This window comes from Sinocyclocheilus grahami, unplaced genomic scaffold, assembly GCF_001515645.1.
Source record: "Sinocyclocheilus grahami isolate Dianchi unplaced genomic scaffold, SAMN03320097.WGS_v1.1 scaffold93.1, whole genome shotgun sequence".
Lineage (NCBI taxonomy): Eukaryota > Metazoa > Chordata > Actinopteri > Cypriniformes > Cyprinidae > Sinocyclocheilus > Sinocyclocheilus grahami.
This window is the reverse complement of record NW_015505272.1, coordinates 1191901-1213152: the sequence shown is the minus strand read 5'-3', so window position 1 is coordinate 1213152 and position 21252 is coordinate 1191901. Positions and strand designations below refer to the sequence as shown.

The window sequence follows — 21252 nt, the reverse complement described above, 5'->3', positions numbered from 1 at the left end:
TAAATAAAGAGATCTCTAAGAGGTTTTTTTAAAAAAAAATATATATATATATATATATATATATATATAAATAACACACAGATGTGGGCTACATTAAAAATACACGTGTAGATACATACGTTTCTCATCCTTTTTTTAATTTTTTTTTAAAATCACTAACCCATTAGGTGAGAGCACAGCAGAGTCAGCATGTGCTGGATGTTTCTGAGGTCTCTGGATTGAGATGCAGTCGGCTGGCTGTGGTCTGTGTTGGTGCTGGGGTTTATCAGTGATCTGCTGGCTGCTTCGGCGTAGCTCTGGCTGTCTGGGTGCTGCTCCTGCAGATGTGAAGGAGCTGCAGGCCTGGTGATGCAGTGTGAGCCTGCCGTGGGGGTCCTCCGGTGGAGGGGGCGCTGATCTGAAGGGTGTCTCTGTAGTGGCTCTATGGGGTGTCCATGAGGTCGCTGCATCAGTCATTGTTCAAATATTCTGACAGTTGCTGGCAGTTTGTTGTTGTTTTTTGAACATGCAGATATCCACTATAGTTAGGCCTTATATTGTAGTTTAATTTGTGCAAAAAACATTTTTGTTTGTGTGCAAATCTTTCCCCAAAACGAAGGTAGTTGACTGCAGACCTTATGTAGTATATCTGTACTCACTTTGAGAGTTTTCTTTCTTCTCTTTTCTTTTGAGGCAGTTGTATGACCTTTTGGGCCACTCTCAGCTAGCTGTCCTCTTCCTGTTTTTCTTGGTTAATTTAAAATCTTCTTTCAAGTAATATTGGTTGTAGGAAGTCTTTCTAGTCTTCAATTAATCAAAACTGAATGATGAATTCTCTCTCTCTCGCTCTATCTCTCTCTCGCTCTCTCTTGCGCGCGCGCACACACACGATGCACAAAACTCTGCATTTGAACAGTCAATAGCAAATACTTAAACTAACAACAAAACAGTAGCTGATTCAGAAGCGCCAGATTGTCACAGCAAAGTCAGAATGACCTCCTCTCCTAGGTTCATGAAACGGTCGTCCATAAAATGCATTGCTGTTCTGTTGTAAGTAATCTTAAAGATTTCTAAATGCATCTACTTTCGGAAGGCCAAATAAAGTGCTTTTGCTTTCGCCTAGAAACACACAGCGTCTCCCTGACATGCTGCTTCAACACTAACTGCGGTTACTGAAACCACGCCGCCTTTCTTTGCGTGAACATTTGGGCGGCATTATGCAAATATTTCCACATAGTGAGGTAGATATGTGGGGGCGTGTTAGAACGAGCCGTTTTAGGGGGGCATGGCAGAGTCTTAACTTTGATAAAGAATATCTCTTTGGTTTTGAGACTTTAGTCTTTGCAACTTCAGCGATCTTATCTATGCACAATCAGCTTGTAACACTCCAAAGAGAAAGGAAAACTTGAAATCGCATCATATGACCCCTTTAAATTCTCAAATGAAGACCAGTGGGGTGTAAAAAAAACTTCTAACAACCTTTGTTGCTTCATATTCCTTATTTTCAAGAATCGATTTTAAAGATAAAGATGAGACTCCGGATTCCAACAGAGCCTCTCAGCTATCTTTTTCTTCTTGGTTTTTAACAGCGGCTGGCACAAACGCAAATAGGTGTCACCTTCTGCTGCGGAGTGTGGAACAGCATTTTATATTCTATTTATCAACCACATCTCTCTAATAAAATCAAAGAAGACTTTACTATTTATTTCACTTGCCCATTTTATTAAAACCTTAAAATTAAGATCCTGAATTCCTTTTTTCCTCTTTCTTGTTCGTAATTGCTACATTCAAGAAATACATGAGGTATTGTTTCTTCAACATGACATTTTTCACATAACCCATTTGGATGTTTCCCCATTATTTTAAGTGTGCTATTTAAATGTGAGTGCCTCTCAGCTATCAAACTAGAAAATGTTTTAGTATGTTCATTACTATGCTAATTAATAAACATTAAATGTATAATTACTGTTTTAATATTTAGCATAGATATTGTATGTTGTATAAAAGGTAGATATAAAAAGGCAGATAATAAAATGGTTTCATAATTTAGCATCTATTAAATGTTAGCGCAATAATTTAGAGATACTAATTGTTGGATTCTCAAAGAATAACAGGACCACGTGACTGAAATAATCTTCTTTATTAAATCAATAAAGAGCATTACGAATATAAGGCACACAATCCAATGTTGATTAGTATTTTTAAATAAACAAATACTTAAAGGTGACATATCATGAAAATCTGACTTTTCCAGGTTTTAAGTGCTATATAATCAGGTCTCCGGTGCATCTACCAACCAAGGAAACGTGAAAATGATTAACCCAGTAACTTTGTTTTGGTAAGCCTTTTTCTGCAAGCGTCTGAAAAACGAACACGTCTGATTTCACGCCCCTTGTGACGTTGCAAAGGGATCTCATTATAATATTACAGCCCCTTAATCTGTAAGTGTCCACCCACGACTCCATGATTTTGATTTCGCAAGCGACAACGGTGTACCAGCTCTAATGCCATGGCGAAAGTTTGAGCAAAACATGCTAACTGTTCTGTCTTTGGCTGCACAGATGAGCACAGAGCACTGTTTTTAGAGTCCCAGCCTCAGAGGAGACAAGAGAGCAGTGGATTTATTGATTTATTTACTGTATATTGCTGCTGCCACAGATCTAAACTAAACATGCAATTTATTTCCGAGCTGTTTACCTTCACAGACATAACCGACTGTTTTTGTAACTTGTGTGATTTTAAAGTAAACTTGTGTGTGAATGAGAACTTAGTTTAGTACTCACATGCTGTGACAGCCGCTTTCTGTACGTGTGCTTCGGTTGTGTTCACTCAGAAAACCATATCAGAAGTTTAAACTAATGGTTTAAAACGCATGATTTCAGCGCAATAAACATGATAATCAGAACCAAAACAGATGTTTTTTAGCAGGTAAGAGCTGTTCTGGAAAAGGGGGCGGGGAGCAGCAGCTCATTTGCATTATAAGAGACAGGCTCGAAAAACAGCGTGTTTCTGCTTTCACTCAAAATAGGCATTTTCAAAATGATATAATAATGGATCTGTGGGGTATTTTGAGCTAAAACTTCACAGACACATTCTGGGGACACAAGAGACTTATATTACATATTGTAAAAAGGGGCATAATATGTCTCCTTTAAAATTTTGTAATTTAAAACAGCAGAAATATAAAATATGTTAAGTTATATATCAAAATACTATCAAGAAACAAAATCTGGTTAATAATCTGCAATAGAATAGAAGTGACTTATTGTTTAATAAAAGTGCAAAACGTTTTTGAAAATATTGTTTCCACATACTCTACTACAGTGGTTCCCAACCCTGGTCCTGGAGGCACCCCAACACTGCACATTTTGCATGTCTCCATTCTCTGACACACCAGTTTCAGGTCTTGGAGTCTCTACTAATGAGCTGATGACCTGAATCAGGTGTGTTTGATTAAGGAGACATGCAAAACATGCAGTGTTGGCACGTCTGATTTCACGCCCCTTGTGACGTTGCAAAGGGATCTCATTATAATATTACAGCCCCTTAATCTGTAAGTGTCCACCCACGACTCCATCATTTTGATTTCGCAAGCGACAACGGTGTACCAGCTCTAATGCCATGGCGAAAGTTTGAGCAAAACATGCTAACTGTTCTGTCTTTGGCTGCACAGATGAGCACAGAGCACTGTTTTTAGAGTCCCAGCCTCAGAGGAGACAAGAGAGCAGTGGATTTATTGATTTATTTACTGTATATTGCTGCTGCCACAGATCTAAACTAAACATGCAATTTATTTCCGAGCTGTTTACCTTCACAGACATAACCGACTGTTTTTGTAACTTGTGTGATTTTAAAGTAAACTTGTGTGTGAATGAGAACTTAGTTTAGTACTCACATGCTGTGACAGCCGCTTTCTGTACGTGTGCTTCGGTTGTGTTCACTCAGAAAACCATATCAGAAGTTTAAACTAATGGTTTAAAACGCATGATTTCAGCGCAATAAACATGATAATCAGAACCAAAACAGATGTTTTTTAGCAGGTAAGAGCTGTTCTGGAAAAGGGGGCGGGGAGCAGCAGCTCATTTGCATTATAAGAGACAGGCTCGAAAAACAGCGTGTTTCTGCTTTCACTCAAAATAGGCATTTTCAAAATGATATAATAATGGATCTGTAGGGTATTTTGAGCTAAAACTTCACAGACACATTCTGGGGACACAAGAGACTTATATTACATATTGTAAAAAGGGGCATAATATGTCTCCTTTAAAATTTTGTAATTTAAAACAGCAGAAATATAAAATATGTTAAGTTATATATCAAAATACTATCAAGAAACAAAATCTGGTTAATAATCTGCAATAGAATAGAAGTGACTTATTGTTTAATAAAAGTGCAAAACGTTTTTGAAAATATTGTTTCCACATACTCTACTACAGTGGTTCCCAACCCTGGTCCTGGAGGCACCCCAACACTGCACATTTTGCATGTCTCCATTCTCTGACACACCAGTTTCAGGTCTTGGAGTCTCTACTAATGAGCTGATGACCTGAATCAGGTGTGTTTGATTAAGGAGACATGCAAAACATGCAGTGTTGGGGTGCCTCCAGGACCAGGGTTGGGAACCACTGCTCTACTACAATATAGATCTTTGATTTTGGTGAGAATCCAAGGCACTATTTGGTACACTTAAGTATTTATATGCTTAAGTTCCTGCTAGAGCTTACTTTGGTCATCATTTGGCCCATCACACCTCATTTTGTTATTTTATATAAACTTAACATGATGTTAATGAAGTGGATGAACAAAATAAACAATGATACACCATGCAAATGCAATGAGTCTATAGTGTACAGAACATGATGTTTGAAGAAAAAGTCAATCATGAATCTCTGTGATCTTGTCAATAGATGTCAATAACTGGGAAACAAAACAGAGTGTCTCTCTTCCTGACAGCAACTGCCTGTAAAAATACAAAACACATTCAGTGCAATGATATATTAGATAATTTATTTACATTTCTGATCATTATTAAATGATTGTAGAAAAGCACTATAAAATGTAATGGTCATTGTTGATAATACTTGATAGAAGTCTCTGCATCTTGAGCTGCTTTGTTAAGGTACTCAGAGGCCACTTGTGCATTGTGTCTCATTGTAGTTAAGGCTGTAGTTTCTCCATATCTTAGCCTCTCATTTTCACTTTTATATCCTTCAAGCTGGCCCTGGGATGAAAACATTACAAATAATTGCAATAATGGAGTTTTAATCTGAACAATAACAGACGTGAAAAAATATTTTGATCACAAATTCACAAACTTGTAATACAGTAGTATATAGCTGGATTACATTATATATGTACCATTATACATAGTATGCTTTTTTCAGTGTGCTTGTGGAAATGAAAAGAAGTCAAACCTGGAGTTGTTGTATATCTTGTTTCAATTTTGAAATACTATTTTCAGCTTTGACTGCTCGCTTCTGTATTGGATAAAACAGAATTTTTAAAAGCATTTTAAGATTAAGATTTACACTAAAAATTAATTTAATAAACCTTAATAAAAAACTGTCATATGAATGATAACACAGTGCTTAATACCGTCATTAACTGAAGGTTTTGTTCTACTGACTGCACCATTGTCTCCAAAGCCTTAGCCTCTCTCTCCTCCTGTAACTTCTTGTTGTGCATCTCATCTGTCAGTTGTTTGATCCTATTACAGTTGGATAGTTTAACAATGAGAAATCTTCTAGAAACTTAAAAAAAAAAGCACAGCAGCAATTCATCTAAATTCCAGTCCATTAAATGAATAAGCCAAAAAGGAAAATTTGCTGAACATTTACCCTAAGGCCATAGATGAGTTTGTTTCTTCATGGACTGGAGTCGTGTGAATTATTGTGATGTTTTTATCATCTGTTTGGACTCGCATTCTAACGGCACCCATTCACTTGCAGAGGATCCATTGGTGAGCAAGTGATGTAATGCTAAATTTCTCCAAATCTGTTCCGATGAAGAAACAAACTCATCTACATATTGGATGAGCTGAGAGTGAGTGAATTTTCCCTTTTGGGTAAGCTAGCTAATCTTTAATTACCTCAAAAGAATTACAATTAATTTGTTATTTTACATTTAGTAATGTATATAATATTACAATTAGTGTAAATAGCTTACCTTTTGGAGTCAGATTCTGACCTTCTAAGGAGTTCTTTGACTTGCTTTCTGAGTAGAGAATTCTCTTCTCTAAGCTAAAACACATAAAACATAACAAAAACACCTTTAAACATTCATTTTTGAAAAGCAGCATTGCACCAATTATAAAATAATACTTGACTCATGTATATGCAAAACCTCACACCATTCACAATTCACACAACATACCTGTTGGGGATTCTTTGTGCCATTTTCAGCATTACCCCTCTTCAGATGGAAGGAAACATCAATCACTGAAGTCTCTTCATCACCCTCATAGCTTCCTGTGCTTCTTCTAGCTAAGTTGTTCTTTGGCAGGAAGTCAGAATCACCCAGTTCCCATTCAGTTACATTTGCTTCCCTCTCATCACTGCACAGAGATGATTGCTCAGAGTAAGCACCGAGGTCTAAAGTACCACATAGTTCGAAGTCATGAGAACCATCAAGGGCTGATGGGTGGCAGCTTTCAATCCATGTTTCCTCAGGTTCATCTTCAGAAGGCTGACAGAGCACAGACGGGTCTGCAAAGAACGGCCCCTTCGTGGCAAAATCTATGGAGGTGTTATAGTCCTGTTCGATGGGGAATGCTCCACCACACACCTTCGGAAAATCAAACATATATTAAATATTATAATTTTTTTAAAAAAAGACAAGACGAGCCAAGAATCTACCAGCAAAGAAATTCTGCGTAAACTTTACTGGCAAGTTTTACATTCATATATGGAAATACACAAACGTGAACCCTACTTTCATGTCTTTAAAGGGACATTAAAGTAAGGATATCAGTCAAAAAAGTCACTAAACCTTAAAATCTTTGTCATGCTGTTTCTCACCTCTGTGGCTTCTGTAGTACAAGACTGCTGGTTCTTGTTTCTGACGAACTCCTTGAAAGAAAATGGATTCAGCTCATCTCGCTTTGGCTCATCTGAAAGTAAATTTGTACAAGACATTAAAAATGAAGATTTCACGCCCAGAATGTTTTATATAAAAACCTATAATACATATTCAAGACAGACAGCTAGTGCTGCATTATAATCATGATGCATTATAGAAAGAGCAAAAGACAAGTAGGTTGACACATACCATCTTCAATGATGAGCTTTTTCGTCTTGTGTTTAGACATGTTAACTTATAGATTCAGCTTGAACAGAGACGTCAACTATCCTGCAGACAGTTATTGCTAAATATCTGAGCTCAACATTACACGGTGTGTAGGAGAGAAAAAGAGATGAAGTACTGCAGAGAGTAAAATGTATTCCCAGTAAATGTTTCGCTTAATTATGGTCAATGTCAAATATTATGTCATAAACCATAATAATATTACTGTATCTTACAAATAGTACTAATCTCCCAATGTCTCTCCTTCTGTACGGCAGAGAGCAGTTTCACTACAGGGAACATGTATAATACCGCCACCTATTGACGTGGAAGATGCAAGTTTATAGATTGGAGTGATGGCTGATGTCTAGTTATGGGAAATTCGGACTTTTGTATATTAATTGCCAAGAATATATTAATTTCGATTATTCTGATACAATAAAACATTCCTGGTGTTTTCCTGATTTTTAAATAACTAATAACGAAATCTTAATAACCTTGTCGACCTTTTGCATTTTAATGTAAATGGAGCAAGAATGAACAAGAATGTGCAAACCCGAGTTTAGCCTACAAATACACAATTCTCTTATACAGCATTAAAGAACTTGCACCTGGCTCAGGATAATTATTATTCTACCTAAATGCAAATAATATTGGTTAACTTCTTATGAAATTTTCACTTGTATAAGTGTGATGTACTGTATATAAATATATACATCAGTTATTTTAAAACTTTTATGAGAATTTTTAACGTTTACAGTATTACTGTTTCTTTCTTTCTTATTTATTTTAATAATTGTCGGTCAATGTGTAGTTTTTGTGTAGTATATTTTATAAACACAATTTTACATTTACTTAAATTGTAGTATTATGCGGGCATTACACTGTTTGTAAGCGTGTTTGTAGGTAGGTAGATATCTGGCAGGAATTTTTTATATTTTTTTTATATCAAAGTACAGAAGAAAACATCCCGTTGTTTTCAGTGGCAGAGCTTTCCAAGCTTTAGGGATTGCCGCTCCCATCCCAGGCTGTTTTGAGAGTCTGCAGCACGACGCGTCCGCGTGTTTGCCAACTTCCACCAATCACAGTCCGCGACAGCACGCATGCGCACTGCTGCTCTCTACCGACTCCTGTCGTTCTCGCATCGCAGGTGTCAACTGAGCGAGCTTCTCTGTTGCAGCTGTGAGTGAGCAAACCTCTCTATCCCAGCGAAAATATATCAGTCCTACGGAGCGGCCGGGCAGGACAGATCGGACGGCCTGAAAATGTCCGAATGAGACCGTGAGCCTGTGTCTGTTGCCAGGGCAGGTTTAAGCGGAGAAGAGGGCGGCTTTCCGGGCTGTAGACAGCGGGCTCGCGGAGCGTCTTCAGCGGGGAGCGCTGCGGTCCTGCCGCTGCTACAATGTTCGTGCAGGAGGAGAAGATCTTTGCAGGCAAAGTCCTGAAGGTCCACATCTGTACCATGGAGGGCACTGAGTGGCTGGAGGAAGTCACGGAAGACACCACTATAGAGAAACTTAAGGAGAAATGCTTAAAGCATGTAGGTCTGCCATCGGTTAGCTGGCACTGTTAGCCAACCCGGACAGGACAGGCCCGCTGGATTCTCAGAGTCATTGCCAAGTATTTTTAGTAACTAGCAGACGAGTCGACGGTGCTATTTATAATTTAGCAAGCTGGTCCGTCACCTCCGTCTCTGTGGCTGTATTGTAACTACCACTGCCACACTGGTTGGTTTACAGTGTTGAGCTGACATTAACTTGTTGACAGCCTCTTCAATATATCTGTCAAGTAACGTTACTCCGATCTGTGCAGCTCAAGGAACCTTGACACCCATTCACATCTTCTGTGAGGATGTGATTTGCACATTTTATGGCTTTAAGGTTGTGAATGTTTTTGTAATCATTTTAGCAGGTGGCATCGCCACAGACTGTAAGTCAAGCCATGTCCTAGCTACAGTGTGCAATGTGTACCATGGTATTACCCTGTGCATAATGTCACAATTATATCAAGTTTTATGGACATTTATAATGACAATACCATAGTGTGCTTTGAAGTACCTTGGAGTGTCATGTAAAAAGCAGGATACATTAATTATTCAGTACCAAGGTGTATACCATGGTAACAATTGACACCAACTGTACCGTGGTACTACCATAGTACTAGACCTCACTGTAAGTGGGCTGAGCTCATGATTGTGATTTTTATGGGTTAAATGTACAGTACTGTTCAAAAGTTTGGGTCGTAAGATAGCAGCACTTTTGCTGCTATTGAAGTGGAATTCGGTTAAGGTTAGGGACAGGTATGGTGGTATGGTTAGGTTTAAGGGTGGGATGTGGTTTAAGGGTTGGGTTGACAGTGTAACTAATTTCTGTAGTGCATTTAATATGCAGGTAGTTTTAAATATACTGTTTAAAACATGTATGCAATAAGAACATTGTATCTATTGATTATATATTTCAATGTTAGTACATAATAGTTAAAGACACTTAATATAAAGCAGGTCGACTTTATTGGTATTTTTCTTCTCTTACAGTATGTCCATGGAAGTCTAGAGGATCCTAAAACTCTTACACATCACAAACTCATTCATGCTGCCACTGAGAGAATTCTCACAGAATCCAAAACTGTTGCTGAGGAAAATCTTAAAGACAAAGGTATTTAAACTTTCTGGTGCATCTGGTTGTTCTTTGTTGTGGCATTTTACAGACAACAATATTTAAAGGCCTCCATGATCCATTTTTTTTGTGATTTTACTGGATAAGGATTAAGGATAAATATTTTTTAAAAATCTCACAATTTGTATCGTATTTACTATTTTATATTCAGTACAAAAATTCCCATTGAGTCATACGATTTTAGTAATTTATATGACTTTGTCATATATCCATGTTTTTCAAGACAGTGGGAACCCTGATTCTCCAAAAATAAATTTTTTTTTGAGGGAGTGAATTGATATAAGACATATTTATTTTTAATAGTTGTAGCTGATTTTAATGCTTTTTTGTCTTATTTTAAAGTCACCATTAAATTAAACTGGGACAATTTTTTATTCTTTCAGTGGAACATTACAGTGTTTATTATAAATCATTCATCCATTTAAAAAAAATAAAAAATTGTGTACTCTTGTTATCTTTAATCAAATACATTATTTTTTTTCATGTTTGAGAAGCTGTTTCACTTGGATCTACATCACAACAGAGAAAAAAGATGATTGCAATTTTCTTTCAGGCTGAATTTAATAATTTAATTCATCTTGAGGCCCCTTTGGAAGCTTGCTAAGGCCCCCTGTTGGGTCCCAGCCCCTGGTTAAGAACCACCGATGTAGTCATCATGTTTTGCATATGTTCTTTTATATTTAAAATCAGATTCTAAAAGTCACGAATCCTGATTCATTATTGTTTGTTTTCTAGACTGCTTATTATTGATAAAGAAAAGACCTCCACCGGCTCCACCAAAAATGGCCGACATATCTTCTGAAGAGAAGGTATCGGTTGACAGTTTTTTTTGGGGGGGGGGGGGGGGATTATTTTGAATAAATAATGTACATTACACTTCTAAACTTTGATTCTTCAAAACTGATCAGTCTTTGTGCTTGTTGACAGAAGAAGCAAGAGAACAAAGCACCAGATAAGGAGGCCATCCTCAAAGCCACAGCAAACCTGTCCACTCGTAACACTGACCGCACTGTAACTCAACACAATATCAGAGATGTGGGTGCTTGCAGTCAGTTCAGTTGGACCTTTCTGCATTGCAATTGTTTAGAATATAGTGTTTTACGTTTTATGATTTTTGTGTTTTCATCAGTTTCAAACAGAGCTGAGGAAGATTCTGGTCTCACTTATTGAGGTGGCTCAGAAGCTGCTGGCTCTGAATCCAGATGCTGTTGAGCTCTTCAAAAAGGCCAATGGTAAGCTATGGATGTATGAATAGAACCCTGAATGGATTAAATCTATTTTTAAAAGCCTTGGCGAAACAATTAATTACCATGCTTTTCAGACATCTGCTATGGTAATGCTATGTTTATTTGAAGTACCATAGAGTTACATTGCTGTACCATAGTACTGCCACAGTACTTTTGTTTTGCGAAAGGGTCGTTTTTAACCTAATTTTTTTTCAACTCTGATGAACGCTCAGAACCGTTCTCATGGGACATGTCTGACTAGTCAGTGTGCAGGTGTAAATATCATATCATTTTGCTCTCTTAGAAAATGTTGGTGAGTGATTATTCTTTGTATCTCTCCTCTCTGGCAGCCATGCTGGATGAGGATGAGGAGGACCGTGTGGATGAAACGGCCCTGCAGCAGCTGACTGAGATGGGTTTTCCTGAGAGTCGTGCTGTGAAGGCTCTGCGCTTAAACCAGTGAGCACTCTTATTCTTGGGTGATAAATATGCCTGTGAATAGTGCATTTCCTGTATTTCAGAATAAAGTCTAAGAAAGCACTCTCATATGAGTGAAGCATAAAGAAAAATAACTTGCTGTAAATTTTAAGTACAATTTCAATGATTATATGATGTAATGTTTCTGAATAAGAATGATCAAATGAGCAAACATAACATTGTCAGTGTGTGCCAACTCTCAGTGGATTAAATAACTAATCACTCTTCCTGCAGCATGTCTGTGACCCAGGCTATGGAATGGCTGATTGAGCATGTGGATGACCCCATGGTTGACACTCCTCTGCCTGGACAGGACACCCCAGGGGCAGCGGCCTCTGCAGCTGCAGCCCCTGCCCCAGCTCCCTCTGCCAGAGCTTCAGGAGCCCGGGCACGTCTGTCCTCCCAGGCCAGCCTAGAGGAGGCCAGACAAGATGAACTGACAGAGATCTTCAAACGGATCAGGAGGAAAAGAGAGTTCAGGCCTGACTCACAGGTTAGTGTCATGTGGGTGTCATGAGAAACAGGAGAAGAATAGCTCACTTTTAAACTCAAACGTGATGAAATATTCTGAACCACTGACATACTATGATAATAGCCTCAGTTGTTTAACCAATGCAAGATTAAAATGTTAGATGGAATAAATGCTTTTCTTTCTTTCTTTTTCTTTTTTAACCCAAACTACATTGCACATTACAATTAGTTTGGTTAATATACCATAGAAATGACCATCAGCATGATGCAATAAAACATTATTTTTCAACATCTGAGAGTAGCTGTCATTGTTAAAAATTAGAATTTTTAGCTTGTATTCATGCTTGTCATGATACTGAACCATGGTTTTAATTCATGCGATGCAAACACATTTTCAAGTTTTATTTTAATCAGGTTTCACATATGAAACTTTTTTGTTTGTTTTCTTTTATGTGCTTTTTAGCATTATTAATATATTTTTTACATTTATTGTTTCAGTATTTTTATTTTAGCTTTAGTAATTTTAATACTAAATACAACTTCAACTTTATTTCAGTTAGTCACCAAAGCAGCGCTTCTAATTTTTAATTAGTTAATTTCTCATTTTCTCATGTTCAATTTACACATTTTTTAAAAACATTTTAGCTAACAATAGAAACACTTATAGCAAAAAGTTAAAAACCATTAAAACACTTTAGCAACCACATAGCAATGTCCTGGCCACCACCCACAACACACTAACATCATGGAAGTTTTCCACAGTCAAATGCCACTATAGAATTCACTTTTGGTTGGTTGCAAATCCTGCAGTAATTCACATTAAATAGCTACTTCTGTCTTGCTGTGGAATCTTTTTAAATGAGAAGCATCATCTTGTCTGTGTGTTTGTGTGCAGGTAGTCATTGCGCTGATGGAGATGGGCTTCGATGAGAAGGAGGTGATTGATGCCCTTCGCGTCAATAATAATCAGCAGGATGCAGCTGTATGTAAACATTCAGAGGATCATCAAATCATGAGTTATTTCAGCAGTCAGCTAAGACTAAATGAGCTCAGTCATATTCAGTGAAATGTGTGGTTAAGTCTTTGTTTTGTTTAGTTAAACAACATTTATCAAGGTCACATTTTTATTCCATATCCTTGTTTTGTAACTTCTGTTCCCACACAGTGTGAATGGCTGCTTGGTGACAGAAAGCCCACCCCTGAGGATCTGGACAAGGGCATTGATACCAACAGTCCCCTGTTTCAGGCCATCCTGGAGAACCCCGTTGTACAGCTTGGTCTCACAAACCCCAAGACTCTTCTAGGTGAGTTTTTTTCCCCCCCTGTATACTCAAAGGTTCTTTAATGCATTTGCTCCAGCTTTGTCAAATCAATTGTATTTTTCAACTTTTCTGTAGAAGACCGACCAAAACATGTTATTTCAAGGTTTTCAAGTGTTTATTTGATACTATCCATTTGGCCTAATATAGCGAGTTTTCCAGTTCCTCCAGCTAAACAGTAACCCAGACCAATGATGCTGCCACCACCGTGCTTGATGACAGGATGAGGTTATCTGGGTGTTGGGCTATGTGTGGTTTGTGGTAAACAGCACTATGCTCTTAGGCCAGAGTGCTCAATTTTCATTTCATCAGACCACAGCAGTTACTTCCAAAGCCTTTCAGGTTTTGCCACATGGCTTTTCACAATATCCAGAATTATCTTGGACTTGCTCGGAAGTGGCTTCCTTTGTAGTCACGTTTGCAAAAAGGGCTTAATCTTGGAAGTGCTGAAAATATTGCTGAGGTCTGGACAGTTTGTCCCATTTGAACCAAAGCACTCTGCGAGTGACCACTTTGGTCCCTTATTCAAATTTGATCTGGTTGCCCGTTTGCTAAGCTGACTTGAACTTAAAAGTGTCTACACTGTGTAATATTTTGCCAATTGATAATTTTGTATTTTAATATATTTTCATAATTTTTAACCTCCATTGTCACACACAACTGGTGGGATGTTTTAAATGTTTATTTTATTTCTTTACACTAGTGGCCAAAAGTTTTATTGTTTTTGAAAGAAGTTTGTTTTGCTCATTTAAGCTGCGTTTGATAAGAAGAGTCAAATCAGTAATGTTGTGAAATATTATTACAATTGAAAATAACCATTTTCTATTTTAATATATTTTATTTAGGTGACGTTTTTTCAGGATTCTTTGATGAATAGGAAGTTCAAAAGAACAACATTAGAATTTTTTGTAAAATGTAAACTTGGTGAGCATAAGATACATCTTTCAAAACAATTAAAAATTTTAATTATTCCAAGCATGTAATTGTCAGTATGTGTTCCCTGGAAATCAAACTAATGATGACCTTGGCATTGATAACACTTTGTGCCACAAGATGATCTACAGGACTATTTGTTAACATATTTAATGTGATTTTTAAAAAAGTTATTAATACGTTTGTTTGGAGTCCAAGGCCACTGTTGAATCATTCAGTGAAACAGACTAAACTGTATTTTCAAGTAGACGTAGTCCAGTCCGTGTCAGTTGTTGGTTGGATGAGCCATATTTTTCTTGGCTTTGCAGCATTTGAGGACATGCTGGAGAATCCGCTGAACAGCACGCAGTGGATGAACGATCCTGAGACAGGTCCTGTCATGCTCCAGATCTCCAGAATCTTCCAGACACTCAATCGCACGTAAAACACACCTCATCTGTGGAGCGGCTAGAACCACAGCATAGGGAAAAAGGTCAATCATTTAGAAGAGAAGTGTGTGTGTGTATAGTTTGTTTGTGTGTGTGTATGTGACATAACTATTGTTTTAAGTGGAGAAGTCACAGAAGATGAATGTAAAAACACAATGATGACATTTTCACATCATATTAAACAGAGGAAAATATCTATTTATAACTACACAACACTTGTACAAATGCAATGTAAGCAGTAACTTGATAAATAGCTAACTCCATTATTTAGTTTTTTATGTTTTAATAAGATCCGTTTTTAATTATATTAAGCACATTACTTTATTTTATATAATTTCTCTATATAATTGTACAATTGGACATCAAAAAAAAAAAAAAAGACAAGAAAAAAAAGAAAAAAAATCACCAGAAGCAATTTTCTATGTTTTTTGTGCTCAAAGATCAAATTTCAACCAAATTATGTAACACATGGTACACTTGTCATAACTGAATGTTTCTACAGGGAGATAAACAATGTGTCTTAAGTTGTTTTTATTATCGGCTCAAAAATGAAATCGTTTATTTATTCGATTATAAGTTCCTTCCAAAAACATCAAATGAAGGTACGTTTTGAGGGAAAGCAAAGCAAGCACCAGCAGTTTTTTGGCAACTCCTCATTTGAAGATTATTCAAGCTTTGTGGTTTCATTAACACTACAGACATTTCTGTGATGTTGTGGTGACGCAATAGCAATTTGCAGACCCTTACGGACACCGATACATGATAGATAATCAAATCCAACCTGAACTCTTTGTTCCTCGTATCTCTTTCACTCTTCTGATCTATAAAAAGACTATTCAGGTGGGTTCATCTGTCTAAATGGACACAAGTCAGTTTAGAACAGAGCTGGTATAAATGAGTACTGGATCATTATCTTCGTTTTCTCCCAGTAGCTCCTGCATCAGGGGTTTCCAAGTATTACAGTACTTTAATCCACCATCATGATCAAGCTGCTGCCTCTGATCTCACTCGCATCCCTGCACGTTCAATGTGAGTCTTACTTTACATCATTAGGAGGCTGGACAGAATTTAGTTTGTACTAACTCAAATAAAATGACTCTTATTTTATGGATTGGTTCTACTACACGGTATGTTTGCTTTTAAAGTTGCTTGTGTTCAATGACACAAGTATGAATAACGTGCTCTCAGTGTCATCACAGTTCTCTTATGTCACTTTTTACAGTGCACTTTCTAGTTTGCACAGGAAATTCAGACTGCATTCATAGTACACAACATTATTTTAAATGATATATAGAAGATGAAATATGCTTTTTTTCTCTCTTTTGGCCAAGCGTGGAGTGTTTCCATTCAATATTTGAATCGTGTTGGTGTGAAGTGTGTGCTCAGGGGTTTCTTAGCCATACCGGGCAAATATCTGCTATATAGTAATGCCTACTTTATCAATACAAATAACGGTAGTTTAGTGATTGCATTATCAGAGAAATCTATGAATATATCTGAAAACTTAACTCTTTAAATGAAGACTTACTATCCTTGTGTGATATTTATTTTGAGGCCAAATATAACCAATCATGAAACCATCTCTAGAGAGATTGTCATTATAATACAGTTTTAGAAGACCTCATCAATTGCAATGTTCACTTCATTGTCTGAGTGGCTTCAAATCTAGGTAAAGATTGTGTTGAACACGTATAGCATTTGAAATCAGATCATCTCCATTGTCTTGAGAACAAGTTTGGGTCTTAAGAAATGTAGCTTATATTGTTTTGGAGGACTAGAGAGTACAGGCGTCTATGCAAATTTTTTTTTTTGTTGCCTCGACAGAAAAACAACAGGTTTCAGTATCATGATGCATTTTTGGTATTTGAGTAATTGATGTGCACTTTCATATCATATCTTATTTTTGATTTGAATCAAATTTTGGTTTCATCATGGCTAAGCTCTGAAGTAGAAAGTGCTATATGATTTCAGTATTTTAAAATGTTTGATGTTTATTCATTTACTGTTTAGAAATGCTTATATGGTTAAACCGTGTCATTTTGGAATCTGGATTTTCAGTGTCCTAATGCCAGTGTGCTGAATACCTTAAAATTAGCATTGATCAGTTGATCATTGTTACAGATTTTGTTTCATTTTTTTTTCTCCCTCATTTTAAAAAGGCTACCAGGTCTTGTCATTATAATACAGTTTTAGAAGACCTCATCAATTGCAATGTTCACTTCACTGTCTGAGTGGCTTCAAATCTAGGTAAAGATTGTGTTGAACACGTATAGCATTTGAAATCAGATCATCTCCATTGTCTTGAGAACAAGTTTGGGTCTTAAGAAATGTAGCTTATATTGTTTTGGAGGACTAGAGAGTACAGGCGTCTATGCAAATTTGAATCAAATTTTGGTTTCATCATGGCTAAGCTCTGAAGTAGAAAGTGCTATATGATTTCAGTATTTTAAAATGTTTGATGTTTATTCATTTACTGTTTAGAAATTGCTTATATGGTTAAACCGTGTCATTTTGGAATCTGGATTTTCAGTGTCCTAATGCCAGTGTGCTGAATACCTTAAAATTAGCATTGATCAGTTGATCATTGTTACAGATTTTGTTTCATTTTTTTTTCTCCCTCATTTTAAAAAGGCTACCAGGTCACAAGTTATGATGAAATATCTCGAAGATTTGGTGCTCTTGTGCTCTCATTTTAATTTTGTGTCCTTGCTCTGTGTGCAAGTTCAGTTTCACATAAGGCCCCTACAGTTTGAGAGTTGAAATGTAACTTTCTCAATCCACTTGTTGAAAAGCCTTTCATGACAAATAATAAAAAAAGTTTTGAAATCCCTGTTTTCTCGTATTATTGTTATTATTATTCTCAATACTTGTTGACAATTTAGCATAGTTCAGAAGTCTGAATACAGGCAAATGTCTTTCCTAAATGTATCAAAGCCTAAAACCCTTCACCGCTCCCATTTACCCTGTAATCTAAATGTGTGTTTTAGGGAAACATTTAATTTAGTTAGGCTTAATGATAGTACTTTTAGTGTTATTTCAGTATCATTTAAATATAGTGTTTATTGATATTTTGAATAAAATTTTATTTTTATGTTTTCATTTTAATTGTAATGCCTTACTGTTTTTCTATATATTACTGTTTTTTTCAATTCATTTATTTTTATTTCAGTTTTAGTAATTTAATTACTATGTTTTCATCAACTAATCTGTTACAGTTACTGGAAAAAATGTGTAATTAAATTAGTTACTTATAAAAATGTTAACAATTACAAAGGGATAACATCTAACACACACACACACACACACACACATATATATTTTTATATATATATATATATACAGTGGGGCAAAAAAGTATTTAGTACCAGCTCCGTGATGTCGTCATGGAGGAGTGGAAGAGGACTCCAGTGGCAACCTGTGAAGCTCTGGTGAACTCCATGTCCAAGAGGGTTAAGGCAGTGCTGGAAAATAATGGTGGCCACACAAAATATTGACACTTTGGGCCCAATTTGGACATTTTCACTTAGGGGTGTACTCACTTTTGTGGCCAGCGGTTTAAACATTAATGGTTGTGTGTCGAGTTATTTTGAGGGGACAGCAAATTTACACTGTTATACAAGCTGTACACTCACTACTTTACATTGTAGCAAAGTGTCATTTCTTCAGTGTTGTCACATGAAAAGACATAATAAAATATTAACAAAAATGTGAGGGGTGTACTCACTTCTGTGAGATACTGTGTGTATATATACAGTATGTAAATGTAACTAATCTGTTACAGTTACTGGAAAAAATGTGTAATTAAATTAGTTACTTATAAAAATGTTAACAATTACAAAGGGATAACATCTAACACACACACACACATATATATATTTTTATATATATATATATACAGGTGCATCATAAAACATTTGAATATCATGAAAAAGTTCTTTTTTGTTAAACTTATTTCAAAAAGTGAAATGTTCATATATTCTCGATTCATTACATGTAAAGTAATGACAAAATTTTGTTTTAATTTTGATGATTAGAGCTTACAACTCAGGAAAGTCAAAAATCCAGTTACTCAAAAATATTAGAATATTTACTAAGATAAATCACAAAAAAAAGGATTTGCAATACAGAAAAGTTCAAGTTCTTTAAAGTGTGTTAATTTATTCACTCAATACTTGGTCGGGGCTCCTTTAGCATGACAGCATCAGTGAGGTGTGGCATGGAAGCGATCAGCCTGTGGCACTGCTGAGGCACTATTGAGCCTTCAGCTCGTCTGTATTGTTGGATCGACTGTTTCTCATCTTTCTCTTGAAAATATCCCATAGATTCTATATGGGGTTCAGGTCAGGCATGTTGGCTGGCCAATCAAGCACAGTAATATCATGGACAGCAAACCACTTGGAAGTGATTTTGGCACTGTGGGCAGGCGCTAAAGTCCTGCTGGAAAAGGAAATCAGCATCTGCATAAAACTTGTCAGCAGATGGAAGCATAAAGTGCTCCAAAGTCTCCTGGTAGATGGCTGCATTGACTTTGGACTTGATAAAACACAATGGACCAACACCAGCAGATGTCACGGCACCCCAAATCACAGCACTATGTGAACAGCCACCCCTTTCAGTAATGACCTTCTATTACTTACCCTCTTTGTGGAGGGTGTCAATGATTGTCTTCTGGACCATTGCCAAGTCAGCAGTCTTCCCCATTATTGTGGTTTCAAAGAACAAGAGATACCCGGAACTTATACTGTAGGGATGGTCATTTAATGAAACTCAAATGTAAATATTCTAATATTTTGAGATACTGGATTTTTGACTTTCATGAGCTGTCTAATCATCAAAATTAAAACAACAACAAAAAACTTTTGAAATGTTTTACTTTGCATGTAATGAATGTAGACTATATGAAAGTTTCACATTTTGAAATGTTACAACAAAAAAAAAACTTTTTCACGATATTCAAAATTTTTGAGATGCACCTGTATGTATATATATATATATATATATATATATATATATATATACATACACACACTATGGGACACCCCCTTCTAATGAACAAGTTTGACTACTTTAGTAATTTTATGAGTACAAATCTTAATGTTAAAGCATATAATGATATTCTAGGGAATATTTATGTATAGTGATAATGTAGTTTACAAAAGTCAATAAGCTATTTGTTGAACACTGGTGTTTATCAATTTTATAACAGCAGAAAGCCACTTTTTTTTGTACCTCACAGATGAATTTGTGCTCTGCATTTAACCCAGCCAAGTTCAGACGCACAGCGTGAACAGTCACCATTAATTTAAATCAGTATTATTATGTTAATTTGTGATTGCCGTTTGTTACAGTTACAGTTTTTCCTCCAGACCTCCACCATGGATGGACCTCTGTAAATGGAGGACTGCGCATATCTAACGCCACTTTCACCCTCTGCATCACCGTACTGCCTGCGCACGTGTAGCGCATCTCTCACCCTCTGCAGTACAGCAGAGTGCGCGAGACACTGGATACGTCACTTACGCGCCAACATGATCCGCTGCACTAGTCTCTTTTAGAGACTATTTTTAAAAATCAGTTTTGCCCTGTTTTAAAAAAAAAGTTAATGTTGCAGGCATCACGTTAATAATCAGTTAATGCTGTAAAATGCATACACGTGTCAAAAATGTCAACGCATCCAAATCTTCCAAGAAGTCCAGCACTCAGACAACTATCAGCAGATTCTTTACAAGTGCAAGCGATACATCTCAAGCAACCGACCAGCCCGGGATTACACGCCAGGACGGACGCCATGAGGGCAGAGGAAAGGTAAGGGCTTTATATGCGGGACAGGCACAGCTTGTTTACTCTGTAAAAACTGCACTCCTTTCATACAATAGAGTCATATCAACAGTTCAAGACAAATATTCATCGCATGCACGAAGCTTTTGCTGTTTTTAAGCAACACCGACTGAAATCTAAACCTGTGCTATTTTAGAAGAGGTTATCTGATGGAGGAATGTCCTCAGAGAAACGGCCCAAACTCTCTCTCAGTGTGGAGGAGGAGTGCATGGTGACCCCCAGCACCTGTAAGGACACATGCATGTCATTTATTTGTTTTTGTTGTTTTCAGCTTTTTATTTTAAAATAGGCACAATGAATGAGGCTGGGCTGGCACAAATATGTTCTTAAACCTGTTCAGTCTACAGATAGTAAATAACAAGAATGGAGTATATGAGAGAAATGTCTCTTCTGGCATTCACACTAAGTGGGGCTCAACAATTATGTTTTTTTGTGCTTTTCAGAATTGTAAATAACACTTTCACTGACCCACCATACTTTTTATATATAGCAATATTTCTGTGTCAGCAGTAGGGGTTAACTGATATGTGTTTTTCAGGGCCGATACCGATTACAGATGACCGATATCTTGAACCTGTATATATATATATATATATATATATATATATATATATATATATGCCTG

General features: G+C 36.6%; 3 protein-coding genes and 1 long non-coding RNA gene across 5 annotated transcripts in view; 2 read left to right on the top strand and 2 right to left on the bottom strand.

Annotated features, from left to right (window-relative positions):
* Positions 1 to 4579: 4579 nt before the first annotated feature.
* entr1 (endosome associated trafficking regulator 1) lies at positions 4580 to 7555 on the bottom strand. The gene is made up of 8 exons (XM_016275375.1): positions 7246 to 7555; positions 6996 to 7087; positions 6352 to 6762; positions 6145 to 6218; positions 5575 to 5686; positions 5394 to 5456; positions 5061 to 5200; positions 4580 to 4939 (listed from the first exon to the last, which is right to left on the bottom strand). Exons 1-8 carry the CDS (start codon positions 7283 to 7285, stop codon positions 4855 to 4857), a joined length of 1017 nt encoding a protein of 338 aa, XP_016130861.1. The 5' UTR covers positions 7286 to 7555; the 3' UTR covers positions 4580 to 4854.
* Positions 7556 to 8365: 810 nt separating this feature from the next.
* ubac1 (UBA domain containing 1) lies at positions 8366 to 15152 on the top strand. The gene is made up of 10 exons (XM_016275327.1): positions 8366 to 8800; positions 9794 to 9914; positions 10671 to 10744; positions 10863 to 10970; positions 11065 to 11167; positions 11512 to 11620; positions 11873 to 12131; positions 13005 to 13091; positions 13275 to 13413; positions 14670 to 15152. Exons 1-10 carry the CDS (start codon positions 8663 to 8665, stop codon positions 14783 to 14785), a joined length of 1254 nt encoding a protein of 417 aa, XP_016130813.1. The 5' UTR covers positions 8366 to 8662; the 3' UTR covers positions 14786 to 15152.
* Positions 15153 to 16096: 944 nt separating this feature from the next.
* LOC107587515 (uncharacterized) lies at positions 16097 to 17616 on the bottom strand. Its single transcript, XR_001609485.1, has 2 exons — positions 16988 to 17616; positions 16097 to 16409 (listed from the first exon to the last, which is right to left on the bottom strand). It is a non-coding gene; the product is annotated as an uncharacterized lncRNA (long non-coding RNA).
* Positions 17617 to 20258: 2642 nt separating this feature from the next.
* The window catches only part of msh3 (mutS homolog 3 (E. coli)), a 59457-nt gene continuing 58463 nt past the window's right edge, over positions 20259 to 21252 (top strand). For both annotated transcript variants that reach the window (XM_016275326.1, XM_016275325.1), the window contains exons 1-2: positions 20259 to 20594; positions 20764 to 20854. In XM_016275326.1, the coding sequence (XP_016130812.1) occupies positions 20433 to 20594; positions 20764 to 20854 (253 nt within the window). In that variant the 5' untranslated portion in view covers positions 20259 to 20432. The remainder of the gene's footprint in view (positions 20595 to 20763; positions 20855 to 21252) is intronic.